At 38.9% G+C, this 23663-nt stretch overlaps 1 protein-coding gene across 6 annotated transcripts in view; it reads right to left on the bottom strand.

Annotated features, from left to right (window-relative positions):
• Nucleotides 1-19372, bottom strand: part of EML5 (EMAP like 5) — a 103878-nt gene extending 84506 nt beyond the window's left edge. For 4 of the 6 annotated variants that reach the window (XM_040067684.2, XM_058421031.1, XM_040067685.2 and 1 more), the window contains exon 1: nucleotides 19176-19372. In XM_040067684.2, the coding sequence (XP_039923618.1) occupies nucleotides 19176-19372 (197 nt within the window). Of the gene's footprint in view, nucleotides 1-6858; nucleotides 6886-12748; nucleotides 12799-19175 lie in introns of those variants that run through there. The other 2 variants (XM_058421032.1, XM_058421033.1) reach the window with 2 other exon arrangements.
• Between the last annotated feature and the right edge of the window lie 4291 nt (nucleotides 19373-23663).

The following is a 23663-nucleotide window of genomic DNA, read 5'->3' as shown; positions in this document are numbered from 1 at the left end:
ATCTTAAATATCTTAATTTTAATATAGAACAATTGGGAATAGCTACTTTTGAATTATTATTAACTCTCCACATTTTTAATATTGCAGAGAATTTCCTTATAGCATGTATTTCGTCTTTCAGAGGGCACTTGAGGATCATCAGAACTGTTTTGCCAAATCTGGGACCAAGCTAGAAAACATTCTTGTCAGCAAGATATTTCTTCATTTTGTTTATTCCAGCAAGCTGTAAGGGAGAACACGAGGTCTGAGGATTCAGATCTCATAATACAGAAAAATAAGAATATATTCTAACAGAAACCCAAACAAACTACTTGATCATATTCCACACATACTAGGGACAGCAATCCAGAATGATGTAGAAATACCACATAGAAGTCAGGAAGACATAACTTCCAAAGCTGGCTGTTTAATTTGGCTAAAAAATTTCCTAGGCTGATGAATCCCAGGGTAATGAATGATGTTGAGAGACTGCTGGACAGAACCACTAACAACACACAGTAAGTATATTTATCTTCTTCAAATGATTTGAAAAGGAGAAAGGTTGAGCACTTTGCAAAGGTAAGATGATCTTTAACTTGAACACGGGTTTGATAAATAAAGTTCAAAGACAAGGGAAGACAAGAGAGGTCTACAAATATAAACAAAACCAGAAAGGTTAAAGCTAACCAAGAAATTACCAGGAAAAAAAAAACAAATTCAAAAGACATATTCATTCTCTCTATATATATAGAAAGAGCAAGAGAAAACCACAATAGAAAATGCTTAATATTTTATGAAGTTACACTACAGTACACAATACATTTCTATATTTTTTTCTGTTTTAAAATAGCAGTTGATACTAGATGAATTCTACATGCAAAACTGAGCAGAACTTCTAATTTCAAAGCTGAAGAGGTAAAAGGCCCTGAACCTTTCCATTTTGCTATGGGAATTTCTGCTCTTGGCTACTCCTGGTTATACCCAGCACCAGGATAAAGTAACCAACACTTCCCCACTTCCCTTCAAAACACTTCCAGAGTTGTTTCCCTAGTTCTTCTCTTCTTGTTTATTTGACAGAGTGACTTCACAATTAAAAAACATTGCAGAAAGGAGCTGGCGGCAAAACTTACCACACTTCAATTCAGTCACCTACTCCTGACTAACACCTGCACATCTCCCAGAGCACACAAAGACAGATGGTGCACTCACAGGAAAAAGGAGAAGCATCTGGAGGGAAAGAAAATGCTGCACCAAAAACGATCTGTTTTTCTCAGAACGTCACCACAGAAAGGGAACGATAAAGAAATTTGAAACTGGACAATAAAGAAATCTGAAAAAGGAAGTGAAAGGAACAACCAAGAAAAAAGAGACAGAAACTGAGAGGAAAATAGAAAAAACACAGGAGTCTCATGTTTGATTCACCATGTCTTCAATCCTGTCCTTATCTGCGCTACATGTGCATAGTGCATTTTTAGACAAGCAAAAACCACACAAGTACAACAAACCACTCAGACACCACCACAGACACACACACACACGCAAAAGCAACCACACCTTACAAAATAATTTATAGCAAGCAAAACTTAGCTCTGTATGTTTTTAACCAAAGTCTAGAACCTTTAGAGAAACACAGCGCATCAGAGATGGAAGGCACAGCAGTAAAGGCACTACCAAGGGAAAGGAGAACAGTGCCCTCAGCCCAAGCATACCAAATCATTTCATTCAAAGAATATTAGGTGAATACAGAGAAGGTTTTCTCTATTTCTAATTAATAAATGGCAAATAACAACTAATAGCAGTATCACAGGTTTAGTTCTTTTTATGTCCTAATACCAAATACTGGCTTAAACAACTGAGCTCAAATTCTGCCTTGATATGGGAAAATAATAAAGCACAAATTAAGATCCAAAGCCTGCATTTTAAGCACAACAGACAACACTCTAGAATTACAAAAGTCCTTCTCCTATCACTTCAGTCTCTATAGTAAACTGCTAACAACTTTTCCAGACAGTCATTGAAAGAAGAAAATAAATGTACAATAAATATTTTTAGAAAATAAGCTTTTTTAAAAAAATGCAAATATGGTGAGTTTAAGGGAAACTATTTAGAAAAGTTGTTAGCTGTGGCTGAAGAAACACCTACCTGAAAATACCTTTCCTCATCTTTTCTTAGAGACCAAGGAGTAAAGGACAACTTAAAGTACTACCTGTAAGTCTTCTATCTCACAGGCTATCAGAGCTAATGAAAAACAGAAGCATGGAAAAAGTCAAGGGATTACTATTTCTGTTACTAACACTAAACAAAGTACCTACTACATATATTTACACGCTTTTGATATGAGACTTGAACGATAAAACAATGTTTTTCCTTAATAATCTAGTCTTGGCTATTATTAATCCCATGGGGTACCATGCAGAATTATGGATCTGAAATTTTGGGTCCTCATGAAAAATCAAGGATTAGATTCCAATTTTACACAATATGGTGACTCTTTTTGTTTCTTTCATTGGACTATGAGTGATCAAGCGATCCCTATAAGCATAGCAATAAATACAAAAATACAGTATCTTGATCCAACCTCTAGAGCAGAGGCATCTATACAACTCACATACTTGAGAATGTTCATTGTTAGAACAGCCCTGAGCAAAACACTTTAAATAGCTTCCTAGTGCAGAAAAAAAGAGTTTAACTAGAATGGGTGCCCAGAAACAAATAACAGTAAACGCTTTCCGTACGTGGACTATACAAACTCATGAGTGTGATGCAGTTAACAGGATCAAACGATGAGTTCAAGCTCTCTCTGGATACTCTGGATATGATCTTCAACACCCCTGTACTGAGGTGTTAAAATCATACAACCATTGGGATGGTATCTGCAATAGCTGCTTGCCATTCAAGCATTCAGTTCCTGAGATCAGACAGAAATGTATGGGAATGGCTCAGCTCTAAAGGCAGCTCAGATCTGTTAGTGTGGGCCCTGTGGGCTTAGGTACAGTCCCTCACAAACTGTACCTTGCATTTATTTTTGTCTTAGGGAAAAGGAAGAGATTGCTTAGTGGCGTAAGAAGCTCTGCACTCAGAAGAAAATGACACATGTTCCCTTTTACTGCACTCAGAAGGAGAGACCGTGCGTTCCCTTTATTACCCTGGTAATGAGAGCTGGTACGACCTATCCAGGTTAGACTGCTGAAACTGTGCTTGCATCTAGCCCACACAGCTAGACTGTAAACTGGTGCTTGATTTCTTTCCTTGTCCTTGAAGGATGACTAAGCTGATGAATGAGAGACTGCTGCTTGTCCAAAAAAGAAAACAGATATTCCTAATGAGACAAGTTCTTTAGGCCTTCTCGTCTGCCTCTGGCCTTTCTGACCTGGGCTTTTCCACAACAGATGTTACATCTAATGTAGTGTCTCTGAAGAAGCAGATATGTAAGAACATGTCCAAAAGGCAACCATGATCATGAAAAAAACACAGGTATTAAGCTAACAAACTGCTAAGTCTAATTAATTTTTAAATTGGCTCTAGAACTTGGTACTTCCCAAAAGAGTTCGGAAACAGAAAATTCAAAAAACTTGTCTGTCACTATTGCAACAAACTAAATAGCTGGAGTTGTAGTGAACTGAGATTTCCACCAATATGTCTGAATGACAGGTCTTTCCCTAGCAGACACTCGAATTGGGCTGAAATGCAAGAGTAGAGTTTTAGTAGCACAGTGAAAAGGGAAACGTTTCTCACTTTAGTACGTTCAAGCTCCTCTTTAATGCATACAGAAAAGGTTCTTTCTCCCTTTTACAGCAATATGTAAGCATTTCCCAACATTTTGACCAGATTGATGCACTGTACAAGACCAATGTTAGATTATTATATTAAATATTAATGGCAGCCAATGAAAAAATATAAAGCTTATCTGTGTAGAATGAAACTAAAGACATGGACAACACCCTCCAATTTGTGTGAGGTTTGTAGTGGCAGGGGATCCTGAAGCAGAATAGTCAATAATAAACTACCTGATAATAAAAGAAATTAAGTTTTTTTTTTTTAATCTTTACTTGGTTTATGCTGAGCATTAGCAGGCATTGATTAATACAGACAAGCTGCAGACAAGGATACAGTATTAAAGATGATGTTTCCTTAGCAACAATATTGGATGAAAATCCAAGAATATATTCATGTGACTACTCCTGAGCTTCATAAAACTAGGGCACCAGTAAAAATGCACAAAAGAATACTGCAGTAAAATAACAGCATCTCAGACATCTATTAATTAAGAGTTAATTTCAAGTGTGAAATTGTTTCTATCCTTAAATAAAGCAAAATATTTTCATGGTATGTTTACAGACATTTCACATAGAGTTGAGAATAGTTTCTTATTTGCTGTCATTTATCCCTATTTCCCAGAAAGAATAACAGGGGAAGCTACAAACCATTTCTGTCATACTATTTAAGATCTTAAAGCAGAAAGACCTGTAATCAGCAAACATCTCTCATCAAAGTTTAAACAGATCAAGTCAGAGCACACTTATTTTCCATAGACAAAACAAAGCAGTGTTCATCCTGCAGCATCACTACCATCCTTCCATATAGTTATTGCCCCAGAGCCAATAATGTCAAATAAAGCTTTCTGAAGCTTCCTTAAATTACACAAGCATCCAACTTCAAAGTAAGAGAGTCTGAAGTGGAGAAAGGGATGGTGAACTCAAACTGTACATTGGTTATTCCCAGCTGCAGTTCATCTCATTACCATTACATATTTTCTCCTCTTGGATCTGAATGTTTTTAGATTAACAAGAAACATTTATAAACACCCCAGAGAATCCTAAAGATTGTTTTGGGTTTCTATTTGCTATTGAACTCCAAGGAGGGGGCAAAAAAAAAGAAACCAGATGTACTTCAAAGAGAAGTAGAGTGAGTGAAGCAACACTGATGCTAAGTTCCCAACTCATTGAATATGAGAACTGAGTAAAATATTCTGGGAACTATATGCCCTGATATGAAGATGTCCATTTTTGTCTTGCATTGTCACATCCTCCACTGCTGAGGAAGGGATTGGCTTCAGCTTTCGAGTAAGTTACGATTCCTAGAAAACAGATTTAAACTAAGGATATTCCCCCCTTTTTTCAAATATGAATGATTTTGCCAATGCCAATAGAGAACTCATGGTTTGACTGAGTGGGGTTGCTGGATTTTTACAAATTCTACATGATCTTGACAATTTAATCACCAGGTTTTCACAATTTGAGAAAAAAAAATCTTTTTTAATATGTCCCTTGAAAAAGAAGACAGCAAAATTACTTACCTGTTCCTAGCTAAAAAAAACTTCTCACATGAAAGTTAGAAGTAACATATACTCCAGAATCATTTGGAGATAAATTTGCTAAGATAATGTCCTGTTATTCTTTAAAAGCTACTCATATTAAAGAACTAGTGGTACAATAATGGGATAAACTAGACCCTAAAGGTAAGTAAGACTCTCACCTAAAAAAATATCCAACTGCCTTCTTTCCTCACAAGACAATGCACAGACTTAAAACCAATTATTTAAACCGTTACATATCAAGTGTCACATATGACTCCCCTAGAACTAGCAGCAAGGGAACAAAACAAAACAAAAGAGATATAGAAAAGGAAAGAAGAAACCAGAAGTGCAAGATCTGCAGAGAGAAGACAGTACAATCAGCTGTCAGTAACTTAGGAGGGAGGCAGGGCAGCTGGTCAGCTCCTTTGGGTCACTATATTTGATGACACAAAAGTGATCCCTTAACAAATCAGGAAGTACTAGGGAAGTACTCATACAGGTGTTCTACAGAGGTGTTTTCCTACAGAAAAGAAGCCAAGGATACAACATGTCACAAACTGACCATCCCAGCTTCTAACTTTGCACCCAGAAAAGTGAAAGGAACCAGGATACCACTTAAAATTCAGACAACATCTGACTCTTGTTTAGAAAAAACTATAAAAATGCTATAGAGGTCAAAAAAGTATTTACACAAAAGACCATCTCCTAAAAGAAACAAAATCCCCACATGTACCAGAACCATAAATAAAACAGCAAAGAAGCATATGAAGACTAGAGAATATTAAAGGGACTCAGAAGTCAACGTGTAGTTGGTAGCCATGTGGGCTCATAAACTAAATTACTTAGAACTAATAAAAAGGAGATGATGACTAAAGAGCATTCATGTGTAACACTTTCAAGAAAATACAAATCTTCAGCTTAAAAATTATGTTTAGCTCAAGAATACTGATCCAGTTGACTAATCCCAATGAGGAATGTAATGTAATGTAATACTCATTCTCATAAGCACATGCTGTAACCTGCAAATGACAAAATCATGATTGCTTATAAATTATTACTGAATAATGTTTCAAAGGCTATTCATTTTTGTGGTGATTTATTTATATGGCAGAATAAACAGCATTGAAAAAAAATAGGCAAAAGAGGAACCTGTAACTAAAAAACACAAATATCATCTAACATGCAACCTTGATCAAAAAAAAAAAAAAAAACCAAACTAAATATTTACCAGTTCTTCAAATATACCTTTTATTTCTCCAAGTACTCCAGAGGGCTATTTCACTTAAAACGCCACACTCACCACAATAACTCTTCAGGCAATTTCCAAATGCTGTCAGATGCCTTGTCTTGATCTAAGATAAAGCATCATTCACCTTGCTTGCTCTTGTAGAGGGATTATAAACAGGGAACAGGGATTAGCATAGTTCTAGAAGTCAGGAGAAGGTTTATACCGTTGTCAGCTAACCAAAACATAGAATTAATCCACTATTAATCCACTCATTCTGCATGCAAGCTATCTTGATAAAATGAAGACCTCTAACCACCACAACTAAAATGCATAATTTTTTTAAAGCGATTTTTACCTTTAAATATATTTCGAGGTTTTTCCCCCAATGGCATGTATATATAAGATTTGCATGCACCTATATCACAGTCTGACATTTACAGGAGCTTTCCTTTTGAAGTTACCCTACGGTTCAGAAAATTGAAGGGTCACTGTTATTTTTAAAATATCCAATTAGATTTAGTCATAAGAAATGTACCACATAAATAGAAAGAATCAAAGAAGCAAAACACTCCTTTAGAATATTGTTATAAAAATATGTCATATCTACAACTTTCATTCTCAGTTGGGGTAAAGTACAAACCACATTAAGTAATCAGGAGTAAAATGTACGAGCGTTGTGAGAACACAATGATTTTAATGTAACTATGAGCAATTTCTAAACATGATTTTCAGCTTGGACATGTTTTCTTTATTATTAGGTCTGGTCCTTTGCCTCAGTCTTGTTTCTTTTCTTTCACTTGAATTTTTCACCTGAATCAAGCATTTTATTTACTTGTCATTTTATGCCAAATATCAATATACTTCATATGAAGCCAAAGGAAGTTTAAGGTGTAATACTTTCTGTAGTCAACACAGTGTAAAAGACAATTGAAAGATTTCCCTAAATGTAATCTGTCACCAATCTGGCTAAACCACCAGTGGAAGTACTACTGCAGGTACCTCCAAAGCTGATCATTTTGTTCACACTGGCATTATTCTCTCCAGTTATGCCACTCACTCTCTGGACACATTTCTCTCAATTCATGAATTCAAACCCCAGAGAAGGAGCCTCTAAAAATATTTATCAAAGATGATGCCATGAATATCTGAGCTATTAGAAGTTGGACATTGCTGTTAGACAAGAAGGTTTAGTTTTGGGATGGTTTGGGTTTATTTTGATTTTGGTTTTTTTTTTGCTAAAATGACATGTGCTTTTAAAGCAAAAGAATCAAACTGACCTTTACATACAGTTATAAGTCTTGATCCACCCTGTCTGTAGCCCAAAGCAATAGGCACTATAAAGGAACTCCTGTGAAAATGCTTCGAAGATCAAACAGTGAAATGAAACCTATGAAAAACAGTTGGAAGGACTGCTCACTGTATTTTCTGAAGTAATACCTGAATACCCAGGGCTTTCATAGAAGAAAAGGCATCAGGCACCACCTTACAGAACTTATTCAAAAGAAAGGATCCCAGCAGGAAGCCTCTCAGCAGTAATGAGGATTCCCAGTTAAAGGACAGTCTTTTTGCAACCAGGCTGAGGACAGCTACTCTGAAGAAAAGATACAGTATTTCTTTGGAGATTTAATAAGGCAGGTATTCTCTAGCAGCTAGGAAAAATAACAAGAAGAACTGCTTTTCTAACAGAAGTGGACTCACAAAGACATCTTGCTTTAAATGCAGAGTAGTAGTGGTGTTATCAGATGGCGCACACAGTGGAATTCTTTGTGGTTTCTATCTTTGGCAATATAAAACTAATAGGCATCACAAACCTGGCTTTAAAATACAATCAATAGCTTTTGCTACCAAGTTAAGGCAATCTTGGCTGATTCGGACCTTTTTTGTGCAAATCAAGCACTGCATTTTCAAACTCTATTACTATGGTAATAGCTATAACAGCAATGCAAATAATGATACTGGGAATTTCCTGTAGAAATGTAAGTCTTTTGTAGCCATTGGAGTAATCAGAGCAATCTGTGCCCTAATGAAGGTGATTTGTATGTATCTATAACATTTTGTAAGGCAATTCACTGTTATACCAGGGGAAATTCATACTACACCAGATGACACCAGAATCTCATTGGGCAAAAAAAATCTTCACTACATGTATTTTGAAGAGAATATTCAACACCATCTATGTTAAACTTGCAACCAAATTATTAAGATGGTTATAGGAGGTTTCACACTCTGGTACCTAAGTTCAAGGAAAATTACAGCTTTGTTCTTCTTTTCAAGATATTTCAAGTGCCCAGTAGTTTTGCTTACCATGTGAATGTAGCAAAACCAGTAGTTTATTTCCAGTCAAATAAATATATTGTGAATAAACCAATTTCCCTGATCATAATATAAAAGCATTATAATTTAAGTGTATCTTAACAAATCAAAATTTTAATATGAGCATATGACTAACATTTATCAGTACAGATTAGACACCTTTGCCACTTTTATGAATATTTTTTTTCTTCAAAGCTGCTGATGCTAAACAAAAGTGCTATCCTAAATCACAAATATAATTCTGTAAGTTGTATAATAATATTTTGAAAAACTAAGTAAACTACATCTTGAAGGAGGAAAAAAAAAAAAAAAAAAAAGCCCAAAACCTTGAGATATTATAAAAGCTAAAACTAAATTTTATGGATTTTTTTAGCTTAATGTTAATGTCAGCTCAAGCTTCAAAAACCCCAAAATGTAAATGACATAAAACTAGAAACATATTTCTGTAATTATTTCAGGTTCTGTTTCAAACACACACCTTTTTTAAAAAGCCTGCAATGCCTGTGTTACTAATTAAAACTAATTTTTTGATTTGTCATACAGAACAGGTACACTACAGTTTTCAATGTAAAAAAAATTAGAGGGGGATAAAAAAAATTAACAGTTCAATTTTATTGAAACATGCTAAGTTCCTGCCTATCACCACCATAATAACACTGCAAATACAGTAAGTTAACCCCATAATGCTATTTAAAAATCAACCAGGAACATAATCTACTTTCCTACCTGTAACAAGAGAATGACTAACATATCGAACCACTGAAAACATAGGTAAGCAGAATTATAAGTTCTTTGACTGAAATTTGGAAAAACTAAAAGATTAGGGCAGACCTCAAAATTTCTGCAGAAATACTTCAAAATTTTAAGGAATCAAACATTATTAAGCTTTTTGTTACCTTTCCTGTTCCTCTCAGATATTGTCCTGGAGCCTCATGTTCTTGCAATAGTTCTGAGAAAAAGACACAACTACCAAATCAAGAAAAGCATTTTCTACAGCACCAAGACATTTTCTCATTTAAGTATTGACCTGACCTGACCTTGCCTGTGAGTGCTGACAGAATCAGACCAGAGGGTGATGGGACTGCTGGCTATGAAAAGCACAATGCATGAAGACAAGCTCCTAAGCCTGTAGCTCCTTGCTGTGTTGATCTACTTTAATCAACTTATAGTAAGTTTTAAATGTTCAGTTCTGGTTGGATATTTTTGGTATTTCTATTTGGGTAGTTTTAATTAGGAAAAATAAAGTTTTCAATGGTATGCATGTGGATTAAACAACAGGCTTATTCTAGTCTCACTTCAAACTGAATGCAAGAAAGTTTTTCTTCTGTGTTCCTAAAGTATTTTCATTTTACCAAACCAAATCCAAGAAAAATATTTTTTAAAATGATGATGCACAAAACTCTAGGTTAAAAAAAAAATAAAAAAAATTATGAAGATTCATTCAACACTAAATCCCTCAAAAAACATCTTTCAGACAGTATAACGTATTCCAGAACAGGTCTAAAACTACCAAGAAAACTTTGTTTTCCTGAGGGAGAACACACATCACTTTCACCTCTCCCCCTGATCTGAATATGAACCCAAATCCTCCCTTCAGACTTTTGCACATTTGGCAATTTGAGACTACTTAGCATGAAAAGCTGAAAAGAAATTAACAGGGAGTTCACCCTTGTGAGCCACAATATAAAACGGTCAGCAGAGTAATTATCTTACCGTGTCCCAGCAATTGCTTCTGCTGTAAGAAATGCCATTTTGACTGACAGATAAAAGCTACTGAAGCTAGAGGCTTATAGGACTGCTTAGTTTAATTATGACACAATTTGGGTTTTAAGTTGTGACTTCTTTCATGGAGGGAAATAAACTGAGTATGCTCAAAAAGATCATCTGGAGATGATAAACTCAGTTAACTGATTTTTCTTTAGTATAAACAAAAAAACCCCATGACACTATATAGCCCAAAGAATAAGCTAAGGAGAAGACATGATTTTTCAGCTGGAAATATAAACTTTTTGGGGAAAAATAGAAATCAATTCCTCAAAATATATTCAGGGGAAAAAAAAAGCCTTAATGGCTTATCAACAAAGTACAATAGCTTGGTGAATTAACCTGCTCAAGTGATTTGGGTGCCTGTATTTGACCTCTCAGAACAGCACCTCACACGACTTCAGCACTACATTGCTTTCATCCTTTGAAGCAAGAACATGTTTCCTTCATCAAGTGTGAATGGAGAATGGACCCCAGGTGCCATGTTTGAGCAGGAATCTACCAGCACACACCCCAAAGCCCACTCTTTGTTACAGAAAATACAATTAAAGATATTTCATTTCACAGTAAATATTCTATTGCATACCAAAACCCTATGATCTATAGTTAATGTCTAATTTTCTTCAAGAAAAAAATATTTTGAAAAACTATCTCCTTAACTAGATTTACATTAAACGATTTTTATTTGAATTTCCACATGGGAAGAAAGTAATAAATAATGTTTGTAGTCAAAACACCAAAGCATTCAACTGAACCACCAATTCTGGAAACTCCTACTGCTCAGCATGGGCCTACATATTTTATTTTTGGTTGGAAAGTCACTTGACTTCTAACTGAGCACCACTGAAAAGAGCTTGGATCCATCTTCTTAACACTTTCACTTCAGCTATTTATATATATTGATCAGATGCACTCTGAGCCTTTTCCTCGCTGGGTTTGTGTTGGAGTCCAGGGCATTCCTTTGGTTGCCCTGGAGGGTCAGGGACCTGGGCAGGGGGGTCTGGGACCCCAGCCCAGAGCTCAGAGACACTGGATTTGATTTCAGTCCATGGGAGAGGCTCCTTGCACTGCAGGAAGCATTGCAGGCCACAAGAGTGTGAAAAATAGTAGTTTAGTATATCACAGGGTGAAAAAAACGTGGGTTTGGGATTCTTGGCATTGAAGTGAATGGGGCAAGATGGAGATTTTGGGGCGTTGTCTCCTTCTTCTTCCTTCTTGTTCCCTCACTCCATTTCTGCAGTGACGTTGGCACAAAGTAGTTAGTGAGGATTGGGTCAGAGTAAAGATGACCTTTTTAGTAATAGTGATAGACATTGGTAATAAATAGTAAATAAAGAATACGTAGCAATTAGTATAAAAGATAAGGACAGCCCAGAGACAGGAGGAGTCACCAGATGTCCGAGCCGCGGCAAACATCTTTTGGACACTGAGAAAATTGTAAGATAAGAACTAATAAACGAAGCATGTAACCTTGAAGACTCCGTCTTTTCCTGCGTTTGGCACAGAGCTTTGCAGAGGGCCAGAACTCTAAAACCACCTGAATGCCGGGGAATCAAAACTCCTGAAAAGGAGCCCCCGACAACTGCCGTCCCTGAGTGGGCAGAAACAACTGGCACCCCAGATGGGACAGAAACAACTGGTCCCAGCTCTCTCAGCCTTTCCTCAGGAGAGATGGTCAGGAGTCCTAATCATCTCTGTAGCCCTTCAATGCTCTCTCATTAGTAGCTCCTCATGTCTGCTGCACCGAGGAGCCCCGAACTGCACCTCATGCTCCAGGGGCAGCCTCACCAGCACTGAGTCAAGGGAAATACTCCTGTCAAGGATCTTCTTTGGGACTTAAGAACAAAGACTGGTTTCCTAACACCATACCTAATAATCCAGACAGATGCACCTTGCACATTTCCTAAGTATTAGACAAGCTACATCTTGAGGTGTTTTTATTTATGATCCATTTCACATTAGAAGCATAACTATAAAATGGATTTTACTCCTATTTTCCTCCGGTTATTAGAGGCTCCCAAGGGGGATGACTGGCCTTCTCCGATGGCTATAATTATTGAAACAGTTTGGGAGATTACCTTTCTGCAAATGAATAAACAACAGAGTCCTTTTCTAGAAAGAAAGACCTGGAGTGTATAGAATTCAAACGCATACAAAGAATTCCTCACCAGAGCATGCTGAAGCTTTTTTTCCTCTGTCCCATTCATAATTCAAAAAACACAAGATGTTGCATGTGACAATCAGAATTTTTTCCTTGTGTGGCAACCATGGTACTCATTCAGTTACATTCCCTGAAATCCAAAACACACAACTAATCATTAAATTCCTAGTGAAAATTCATAGATCTGCTGCCAAACCAATTAATAGAACTTCCCCTGACAAAATTTTGTAGCTGTACTTAGTATCCACTGCTTAATATTTGTGCTTGACTGTCATCATGTTAGGTCAGAAACATACACCATTTATTCCAGACAAGAACGTGACAATAAACCTGACAGCAGATACTCCAACTTTCAATTGCTTCAAATGTTTGTTGAGGTTTTTTGAGAACTCTTAAGGTGTCAGAGTAGTAGGGGAACACCAAACATGGAAACAAAATAACTTCTCTCTACGTTCTTGTAAAACCTGTTTGGCTCTTTCTTTGAGAAGATATTCTGTTTTGTTCATATGGTTGTTTTTTAATTACTAGAATCTAATGAAAAGTGATCAGAGAGACAGAATGATACAGTGAGGTGGCAGAAATAAGCAGCATCTTTACTAAAAACACCCAACAGCAGGTCACCCAAAGTCATAACAATACATAGTTAATGAAAAGAGAAGGTGAGGACAAGATCTGTTGCCATTCAAAACTAGGATGTGACTAATCACTGCACTGCTGGAATTTCTGCTTGCAAACCACAGCTGACAGCCACACAGAGGAAGGCTGGACCTGCCTCCTGGAGAGCATTATCTAGAAGCAGTCCTAGAAAGCAGCTGACAGAGCCCAACAATTTCTTAGATGCTGATGGTTAGACTAATACTCAGAGTGCAACAATAAATAGATAAATCAGAGTTGGCAGACAGCACTAACACCAGAGAGCAAAGATGATTTTAGTTGTTTTGATTTTCACTAGTACCTAAGGAATGTTGACCTAAAATGAAATGGTTTATTTTGCCTTGGAATACAGGAACAAAATCATAGTATCTCAGGCAGGACAATCTCTCATAGATTAAGCTGAAATTTGAAATATAAAAAGATGAGAGTTTTTTAAAAAGTGCCTGGAAAGATTTTAGTGGCCAGAGGTTTGGGTGCTTATTTTTATTCCTTGGGATATAAAGTTCAGGTAATTCCTACAGAGTTCACAGCCACAAGAAAATTTGCCTTAAGAAAAAACATGATTTAGACAAGCAAATTATTTTGTTGGGAACAGCCAAATCCTGTCTCTGTAAGAATAGAGACAAATACTTATCCTTTTTTCTTCCTGTTTTGCATATCACTCTGTTCCCTGTAAACATAAAATTTACCCCTCTCCAGCCTTGGATACAGAAGGGCACAAAGGGGGAAGTACCACATTTTAACCAAACAGAAAAAAGTAGAACCATTTATTTCTTCTCTGTCTTTGTAGCGTGGTATTGGTTAGTTTCTGGTACTAGAACTCCTAATAGCAAAGAATTTCAATGTTTTCTGAATAATTTTTTTAAGTTATGTTTCCCCTAAAAGCAAAACATTGCATGAGTCCTAGGGCAGAGGATGCATGATTTCTTTCCCCCAACTTAGTCCAAGACAAGGAAAGATATACAGACTTCAGACAAGAAGGGAAATTAACTCATTAGAGACAGCCTATGGTTGCTGAACAGCGGAGCAACAAATGCCATTATCAGCAGAGATTCCAAAACTAAGAATTCTTACTAGCATAAAATGTGCCAGCTACTACCTTAAGCAATAAAACCTAAACATACCACAAACATCTTAATCAAGTAGTCACAGTGATAAAGTTCTAGGAAGAATATACAAATGCACTATTATTTGCCAGCTAGCTCACATAATGGATATTAAAAAAAAAAAAAAGGCAGAGACAACTCTTCCTCATTTGTCTCCTTCTGACAGAGAAATATAATTCTTCTTTCTTTGACAGGCACAGTTGTGAAGTTGTTTTGTGTCAGCATAAAGATAATGCAAAAGGAGAAATAAAAATAAGTGCTAAAGTTTGAAATCAAGAACAGACATCATGAAAAGCAAAATAGAAACTTTTCCCAAGTCTACTAAAGCCTTCAGAAAGATGCACTGGTTTACCCTTATGTTTTGATTTTACTTTTCAATAGCACCATCAATGTCAGATGAAAAGTTAATTCCCAGGGGAAGGAAAGAGAAGGAAAGAGAAGGAAAGAGAAGGAAAGAGAAGGAAAGAGAAGGAAAGAGAAGGAAAGAGAAGGAAAGAGAAGGAAAGAGAAGGAAAGAGAAGGAAAGAGAAGGAAAGAGAAGGAAAGAGAAGGAAAGAGAAGGAAAGAGAAGGAAAGAGAAGGAAAGAGAAGGAAAGAGAAGGAAAGAGAAGGAAAGAGAAGGAAAGAGAAGGAAGCAAAAAAAATGCATCAAAAGAAAAAACTGTTCTACAAGTCACCTTGGAACATGTCAGCAGTGTCCTTGGAGCACATCAGCATAGAGAATTGTCCTAGTGACATCAAAGGCTTTTGCAAGTAGACAGCCATTTTAAAAGGTGGATAAGTTCAGAGTTTCCAATTTTCTCATATTTCTCATATCAAAAAAATAAAATATATAAATATGCATTAGCTAGCCCAGACTAAGAAGAAGCCTCAACATGAGCATGAGTTTTACAGTATGACAAGTTAATACCCTGTGAGGGCATCTTCTGAAATCTGGATACAGATCAGATTTAAATACAATCCCCCTAAAGTCTCTCTGACATGGGAAGATCTGCCAAAATTAAATAACCTATGATCCTCTATACCAATAAAATTATGGAGAGAACAAAGTTAAGATCTAACCTGAACACACCAAGATACTGTTTCTTCCTCAGCTACCAGACAGCAAACCATTCTACAGATCACAAGCTAGTTTGGTGATTAACAAAATCCTAGAGAACACACACTTGAAATTAGTAGCTTTGTAGGAAAAGCTTGCATTTTCATTCAGTATTAGTATCTCCTGCACATACACAGCCAAGGTTGGACAGGGGAACTTATCTTCCACAAACACAGCAGACATCCAAGTTATGCTGCTGGCAACAGATCAAAGCAAGTCACCTGAGATTTCGTGTACAAGATTTTTCTCCTTATTTACTCCTGAAAATATAAGAAACTCTGTTATCTGCACTCCCAAAAGATGCAAATTTCCAAATCATTTCTGCACCTGACACTTTCCACAAGTGTTCACATACATCCTGGACCTCAACAATAAAAATATCCAAATGTGTAAGAAGTTGGCGACAAGTATGATCGAAAACATGTAACTATCCTCCAGAACAGTCAGTTGATTTCTGGAAAGTAATTCTCAGAAGAGATAAAAAATGAACATAAAAAGCAAAAGCTCACCAGCAAGCAAGAAAAGTCCTTTTAAAAATGGATTACAACTGACATTGTTAAAAAAAAAAAAAAAAAACAAAAAAAACCCCACAAAACAAAACACAAAACACCGAATAAAATACGTTTGAAATTATCCTAATTATCTTCTTCTTGTCCGGAAGAGTTTACAATCAATCTCTTACTTTTACTCTACACGTAACTGAGGCTGAGGTGTTTGGGGTGTGGACACCATGATTAAAACTAAGATTAGACATTGATACTGAAAACAAATTATGTTAAAACACCTCATCATATTAAAAATTCTTACAGAAGGTTTATAGGGTTTCACTTAACAAAAGCAGGTAAAACTTCAAAGCAGAACAAAAACTCAGTGTTAGTGTTAGATATTTCCAATGGAAAATGTCCTATGACTGTCGATTACTCCAATACTGTTTTCTACTACTAGAGAAATGGTCTCTGACTTAAGAACTGCAGTTCCTCTCTACTGATTGATGTTTACGATTACAATGTCATCCAAAGAACGCTAACAATATAAAAGTTCTCATAATGAAGAGTACTAATAATAACACCCTGTAGCGAGCAGTATTTATGCTTAGTCCTTGTAGCTATGGAGCTAGGCTCATGAAAGTTTGATTCTTTAAATATATAAGATTTTCAGACTCCAGAACTGTTTTCACAAATTAGATCTTACACTTGTAAAAAGACACTTAATCCTCCCATTGCTCTCACTAAAAAGTCCCAAATATCTCAGCATTTCAACAGGACTTGCTGAGACTATTAGAGCACAAAATATATTAATTCTTTTGCAATACAACAGTTGAGTATATCTTCAGAGAGAAAATTTAGTAACACTGATTACTATATTATATAATCCCATTTTTGCACCTGTTTTTTAGGTTTTGTTGTTTGTTTGTTTTAATATCTAACCTTCCTATGACTCCTTTAAATATTAAGAACTAACATGCTTAGATACCCAAGTTTAGTCAGGAAATGTCAGCTGGCATTTAAATGGTACCACATTGCATTTTAGGAAAAGTAGCAAGTGAAAGACTTACCAATGCAAGCCTAATCAGACTGTTAGAAATAGCCATGCTGTTTTTAAATCAAGCATTCTTCTTTAAGCATACTAATATTTCCATATAGCTTTTGCGCTTAAGAAGCACGCAAAATTTTAACTGCATAAACCTGTAATGCTTTATCATACTTAGAATTATACTCTCACATCAATACAATTCAGAGCAGGAGAAATTCTGCTATGCTGGGCCATGGTACTACTCAAATCGAAGTACATACACAAACTAGACATAGTCTTTCTCTCCAGTTAGCTGACTTACAGCAGATTTATTTGTTTGTCAGTTGTTTTTTTGTATTTTGTTGTTGTTGTTGTTTAGGGCTATTCTAAACAATTCTGTCACATTTTAGCCAAACGTAGCACACGGGACCAAAACTGAGAGAGACTGAGCAAGAAACTGTTACCACATGCAAACAAAAACCTTGCCCAGTTGTAGCTCAAACCATTTAATTCTTATGCTACAAGAAGTGCTACTGAAACAAACAGCGTCATTCAGAAGCACTCGTGAATACAGGGTATTAAATGTGTAATATTACACTGCCGTGACCTTAGAACGAGCAGTGAGCCACGGCTTCCTTAGCACAACAGCAAGTTACAGATCTGGATTTCCCGCAGCACCTGACATCATAGGTGGCTAGCAGTTCTTAAGAGAACAGTTCTTCTTGGATTAAAGTGAGAATGTTAAAACATTAAGTGATGCAAGTAACAGTGATCCAAACTCCTGACTCAACATCCCTAGTACACCAATCTACCGTGGTACACTGACTAGGTTTTCTTCATATATTTAGCACCAAGGAGAAATATACTACTGAAGTGACTCCCTTCTTAGGAACATTCACAGATATACTTAAGAACAATTTAATTTTTTTCAAGATTTAAACAAAGTTTAAAACTGACCATTATGACCAAGTTTTCTAGTGTGTCTAAAAGCTTAAATGAAAGACATAGCATCTATTCTGCTCTCTACAGGCAATACCTGTTACTCATGAGTAACACATACAGAGGTATGCCTTGGAGCACTAAGCATCATAAAAACAAATTTTGTGCTGTAAAACATACAAAAGACCTACAAAAGCATCACTGCTAGCTCTTACCCCAACATGAATACCAAAGGAAATCATAATTTAAAATCCATCTGCAATGACACCTACTGCAAGGGAAAAGATCGATGACTCAGGCTCACATCTGCCCTTCATACTCCTCAAATTCTCTCACTGATCTCACAACCCCACTAGGCTTACAAAAGCATCCTTGGAGTAGAAAGACATATAAGAAATTGTATGAGCACACTTCTTTTGCAATATCAGTTTGTTATTTTTTAATGGACTCAGAACCTGGTAACATTCCCACCCAACTGAACCACTGAGCTAGAGAAGAAGCCTCAACTTCTCAAGAAAGGCTGTTCTTTTAAGATTACCCTAAAAGTTGCTTGAGTAACAGGCAGGCCACTAATTCCCCATGTAATCGTCGCCATTTAAACACCGCACAAAGGTCTACCTGCTACAGATTAACCTCCTCCGCAGCCCCAGCGCTCTGGGGCACACGCGATTACCGCTTCTCCTCCCGCCGGCCCTTTGACATTCAGGGGCGGCCGGGCACCGAGCGGCGACCCGCGGGCACACGCGACCGTACGACTTTCGGCACCGCACACCGGCGGCAGTGGGGGACACGCAACACGGCTGATTAAATCCGACAGCTAAAAGCCATTTCCAGGCTGTTTCTACCCACGGCGAAGCCCGGGCGGGGGGGGTGGCGGTGAGGAAGCGCTGACTGTCCTTGGTGTATTTCGGTCCCCTGCCCGGATCCCCACAGCACCGGCGGGACGCGCATCGCCGGCGCTGCCCGGGACGGCACCCGGGGCAGGCGGCGGCGGGGGGATACTCGAGCCCCGCTCCGGGGGGAAGGGAGGAGCGGGCTGGGGACGAGCCGGGCTGCGGGGCCGGGACGGCCGGAGGGGGTCGGAGCCCCCGGCGGGATGCGGCCCGGGAGCGCGCCGGCGGTACCTGATGATGTCGTCCTGGTGCCCCAGGTAGAATTTCTGCCGGTGCTCCCGGGGGCTGTAGACCACGCCGACCCCCGCCACGAAGTAGACGATCTCCTTGGCCGCCGTGTAGTAGAGGTTGTTGCGGCACTGATGACCCCGGTAGCCGTAGACCCACTCCAGCCGCAGGTGGCAGCTCGGCGCGCTCCGGTCAGCCATGTCCACCCGCCCCCGCCAGCCGGGTACGGCTCGCTCCCGCCGGAGACCCCGCGGGAAGGGGGCGACGGGCCGGCCGCCCCCTCCGCTCGGCTGGGTGCCCGCCGCGCTAATCCCTGCCCGTCGACATGGATGCCCGCCGCCGCCGCTCGTCCGCCGCCGCCGCCGCCGCCGCTTCACAGAGGGCGCCGCCGCCCGAGCGCTCCTCGCCGCCCCGCGCCGCCAGACATGGCTGCGCTGAGACACCGCCCGGGACGCGGAGCGAGGGCGCGGCGCCGCTCCGGCCCCCCCGCGCCCCGCATGCGCCTGCGCCGAGGGCGGCGCCGTCAGCGGCCGGGCGGGCCCGGGGGGCGGCGGGGGCGACGCGGGGTGCGAGCGGGGACCGGGGAGCGAGCGGGGAGCGAGCGGGGACCGGCCACCGAGCGGTGGCGGCGAGCGGGCGGCGACGCTCTTCACCACCGCGCGTTGTGGCGTGTGGCTTTTCGGGCTGGTTTGTTTTTTTTTTTTTTTTCTTTTTTCCCTCCTCAAGCGAGGCTGTGTCTTCTCTCCTATCCCCAAGTTTGGGGGGGGATTGTTTTTACTGCCCCTTCGGGGAACACCTCCGTCGCTTGCCTTTCCCACGGCGCACCGCCGCCGGCTCTCGGCAGCCGCTGGGGCTGGAAGAGTCCCAGCCCCCTGTCATCCGTGCGTGGAAGCCGCCCCCCGCTGTCACTGGGGACCGGCGGCACGCCAGCTCCCTGCCATCCCAGAAGAAAATGTCAACTGTAATTTTTAATGACGAATAGTTAACCCTTTCAGCCCACTGCCTGAGTCATGCACCACACAGAAGTTACTTCCCCGTTCAAGCCCTAATTTCGCCATACACAACTTTTCGGCCTCTGTTCTCGAAGCGTTTTCCACGGCAAAGTCACCGCTTTCCGACCTCACAGACGGGGAAGCGACTTCTCCGTGCTGTATGAGGCAGCAGTGTCGGGGAAACCTCTCACCACGTCCAGAGTTATGGTCAGTAAAATGTGCTCCCCCTCAGCTCTGTCACTCTTTAGAGTGCCTCTCTGGCTAAATAAATGTACAGTACACGATCATGCAAACAGCTTTGTTCTATAGAGTTGAATATCTGTTCTAAAAGCTCCTGGTAACTGTCTGGTTTGACAATTTAAAATAAACCAAATCTTTTCCCTATTACTTTCAGCACAGGTTTGGCTTTCCAAGTATATTTAATTTGTTAGGATTTATTTTCAAATCTCCATTTCTTTATCTTCTTTTGCTCATTTACTGTATTATTGCTCATATTGACTGTTCTCCCACAAAACATTTACTCTTAACTACTTAGTTCGTACTGGAGACATTTTCCCATGCTACTTTATTTTCATTTTAATTAGAGGGCGTTTTTTTCTTAAATCTTCTTTGCATAAACTAAATATTTTATTAGTCTTTACATTGTTTTAGAAAAATAATTATTTTTTTTTAAATGCACGCATTTAAGCATTCCAGTCAATTAACTTTATATTAACATATTTTCACAGTGTAAAACACTGACAAACAATATTTTTCTCAAGCTCTTACAATTACAGTGTTTCTGATGCCAGGCTTAGATGCAGCTTTCTGTCCCACACATTTAATGAAAACAAAACAGCATGGAACAGAAATCTGCAGAGAAATTAATGTAGCCTGAAACTTACCCCCAAGGAAACTTACCCTTCCATGAAACATATAACTTTTTGAATTAAAGGACTTTAATGTCTAATCATGCCAAAAATATATACTAAACCAACAGATAAAATAAATCTTCCTCTCAGAAAATAATAAGCAGTGTTTTCTCCTTCTATTTGCTTCAGAAACAGCAGGAGCACCTTCAAACCTGGGGAGCCATAGTTTCTCAGGAAGTCTCAGGAGGGGCAGCAAGCCAGGGAAATGGACTGAAAAATTCCCAACTAGCTTGTCTTAGAACTGCAAAATGTATTCTTCATTCCTATCAGATGTTAACTCTGCATGGCTGTTCTGTGTTGCTATCTCATGGGAAAGGTGGATAGAGAAAAAGTCTATAATGATGCCTAATCTCATTCTGGAAATTGGATTGATTATCAGCAGACATAAGCATCTAATATATTTTGCTCCTGGTGTTTCAAAAGCTCATTTGAAAGTGGGAGTATTTTTATGGTATAAATTAAGTATATATTCATTTTTTATTTACTGCCCATATAATATATATTTAAACCTGAACGTACAACCCCCCCAAATAATGGTGTCTTTACTTTCTTCTGCTCTCTATAAATATACATATATTTTTCTTAGATTACTACTTAAAGTGAAGTTCTGGATCTCCTGAGAGATCCTGAGATTAATACTAATGTGTAGTATTAACTTCAGTGAAACTAGATTTGTCAATCTTGTCTTACTTGCAACTCAACTCAGAAATTAGAACAAGAGGGTATTTGGTAGGTGAAAGTGAATAGGCTGTTTTCAGTCACTTGCTCCAAGACTAAAACTGAAGAGAAAGAAACAACCAACAACAACAAAAACAAACAAACAAACAAACAAAGGCAAAAAAAATCAGGAAGAAAATTTAATATGTAACAATATTGTCTCTAACTGGACGTTGCAGATCATATTTTTTGTAATGAACAGAAGAACCCATAACCATCCTCAGAAAAACTACATACATGCAGTATGAGGACTAGGAACATCTGCACATCACATGCACCACACAAACAGCCAGCATTTTCTTTAGATCTTTTAGGAATTTACCACCATCTTTAAAATGGGGAAATCCCTGAGAGAAAATTACAAGAGGAAAATTATTCATTGTCAGAGTTTACAAACCTTGTGCCGATGCACAAGAGGGGCAAGTGGAATTTTACACATTTGGCATGTGTTTTTGACGGGAATAGGCAGCAGTGTAGCGTAACAACCTCTTCCTCTCTCCTTGCTCTGCATGGCGTTCCCATTGGACCTTCCCCATCATTCCTTTGGCCTCTGGATGTCTCCACCCATAGCACTCACTCACAGCGGGCAGTCAATGCTTTGGGAGCCACAAGGCCCCAGAGTATCCTTCCATCAGTGTGGCATCCTTGTACACGTTGTACATTTACCCCAGAACTCAGGCACCTGTCCCTGTCGTTCCTCTTTCTCAGCAGATGCAGAAGCTGAGCAGGGCCAGGCCTCTCCGAGCCGTTCTGGAGCCGGGAGCATCCTGCGGTCGCCCGCCGCAGCCCGGGACGCGCGGCCGAGCCTGGCGGGACGGGCACGGCGCTGTCCCAGGTGCTGATCGCGGCGCGCAGAACTCATGAGGCCCGCGGCGTTCGCAGGAAAGGGAAAATTCACAGATTCGCAGAATATTCTAGGTTGGAAGGGATCCACAAGGATCATCGAGTCCAGCTCTTATACGGATGGCCCATGCAGGGTTTAAACCCACGATCTTGGTGTTATCGACACCATGGTCTGACGACTGAGCCAATGGCAGGGTCAGGTATGCCTCATTGCCACTATGGCTGTAGCGGGAAACAAATGACCTTTTATATAAATAAGACATTTTATGTTCTCCCAGTAAAGTATTTCACAAGAGTTTGACTGTTTTGCCTTAGCTGCCTGTGGGGTTTATATCGTTCCTATTATGTTCTATATATTCCTATACATACATAACTGCAAATTATGTTTCATTAGCATACAGTGGCACAGGTACATCACTTCTCTAAATGAAATCACATAAATGGCATTTTTATGTTCCACAGCGCATACTTACTAAGAAAATATACTTCTTAAAACTTGCAAATATATTTACAATGTATCTCATGTTCTGCTAAATGTAACAAGGCTTAGAGAAGTGATTTCTTAAACAAATGCTCTTGGAACAGCTAATTCCAGAGCACACAAGATGAGGGATTATTCTCTGTTAAGACCTAAGTAATACAGTAGCTGGTTCAAGTAGTAATTATATAATATGAAAGAGATGAACAACAATGACAACATTAATTTCAACATTCTTGGGGATGAAAAGGTCTCAGTCTATTATGGGGACACATCTGAAAATGGTATTTTGCAAAACTAAGAAACCTACTTATGAGAGAGTAATAAGAATTGCCCATTACCATTTAACAGCACTGAGGCAAACATGTAGGATCACAAAGGCCTGTTTACTATTGGATAAAAATTAGAAGTCGAGGAAAAAAGACAGCATCACAAACTCAAACACTAGGTGAGTTAATTATTCAAAAAATGAAAGTTTAATGAGATCTTTTATACCATGACAGCAACATACTAGACATAAGTTAATAAATTTTTTAAAAGAACTTATTTT

The sequence above is a fragment of the Hirundo rustica genome, chromosome 6 (assembly GCF_015227805.2).
Source record: "Hirundo rustica isolate bHirRus1 chromosome 6, bHirRus1.pri.v3, whole genome shotgun sequence".
Taxonomy (NCBI): domain Eukaryota; kingdom Metazoa; phylum Chordata; class Aves; order Passeriformes; family Hirundinidae; genus Hirundo; species Hirundo rustica.
The sequence above is the reverse complement of the archived record's forward strand: the minus strand, read 5'-3'. Positions and strand labels throughout refer to the sequence as shown.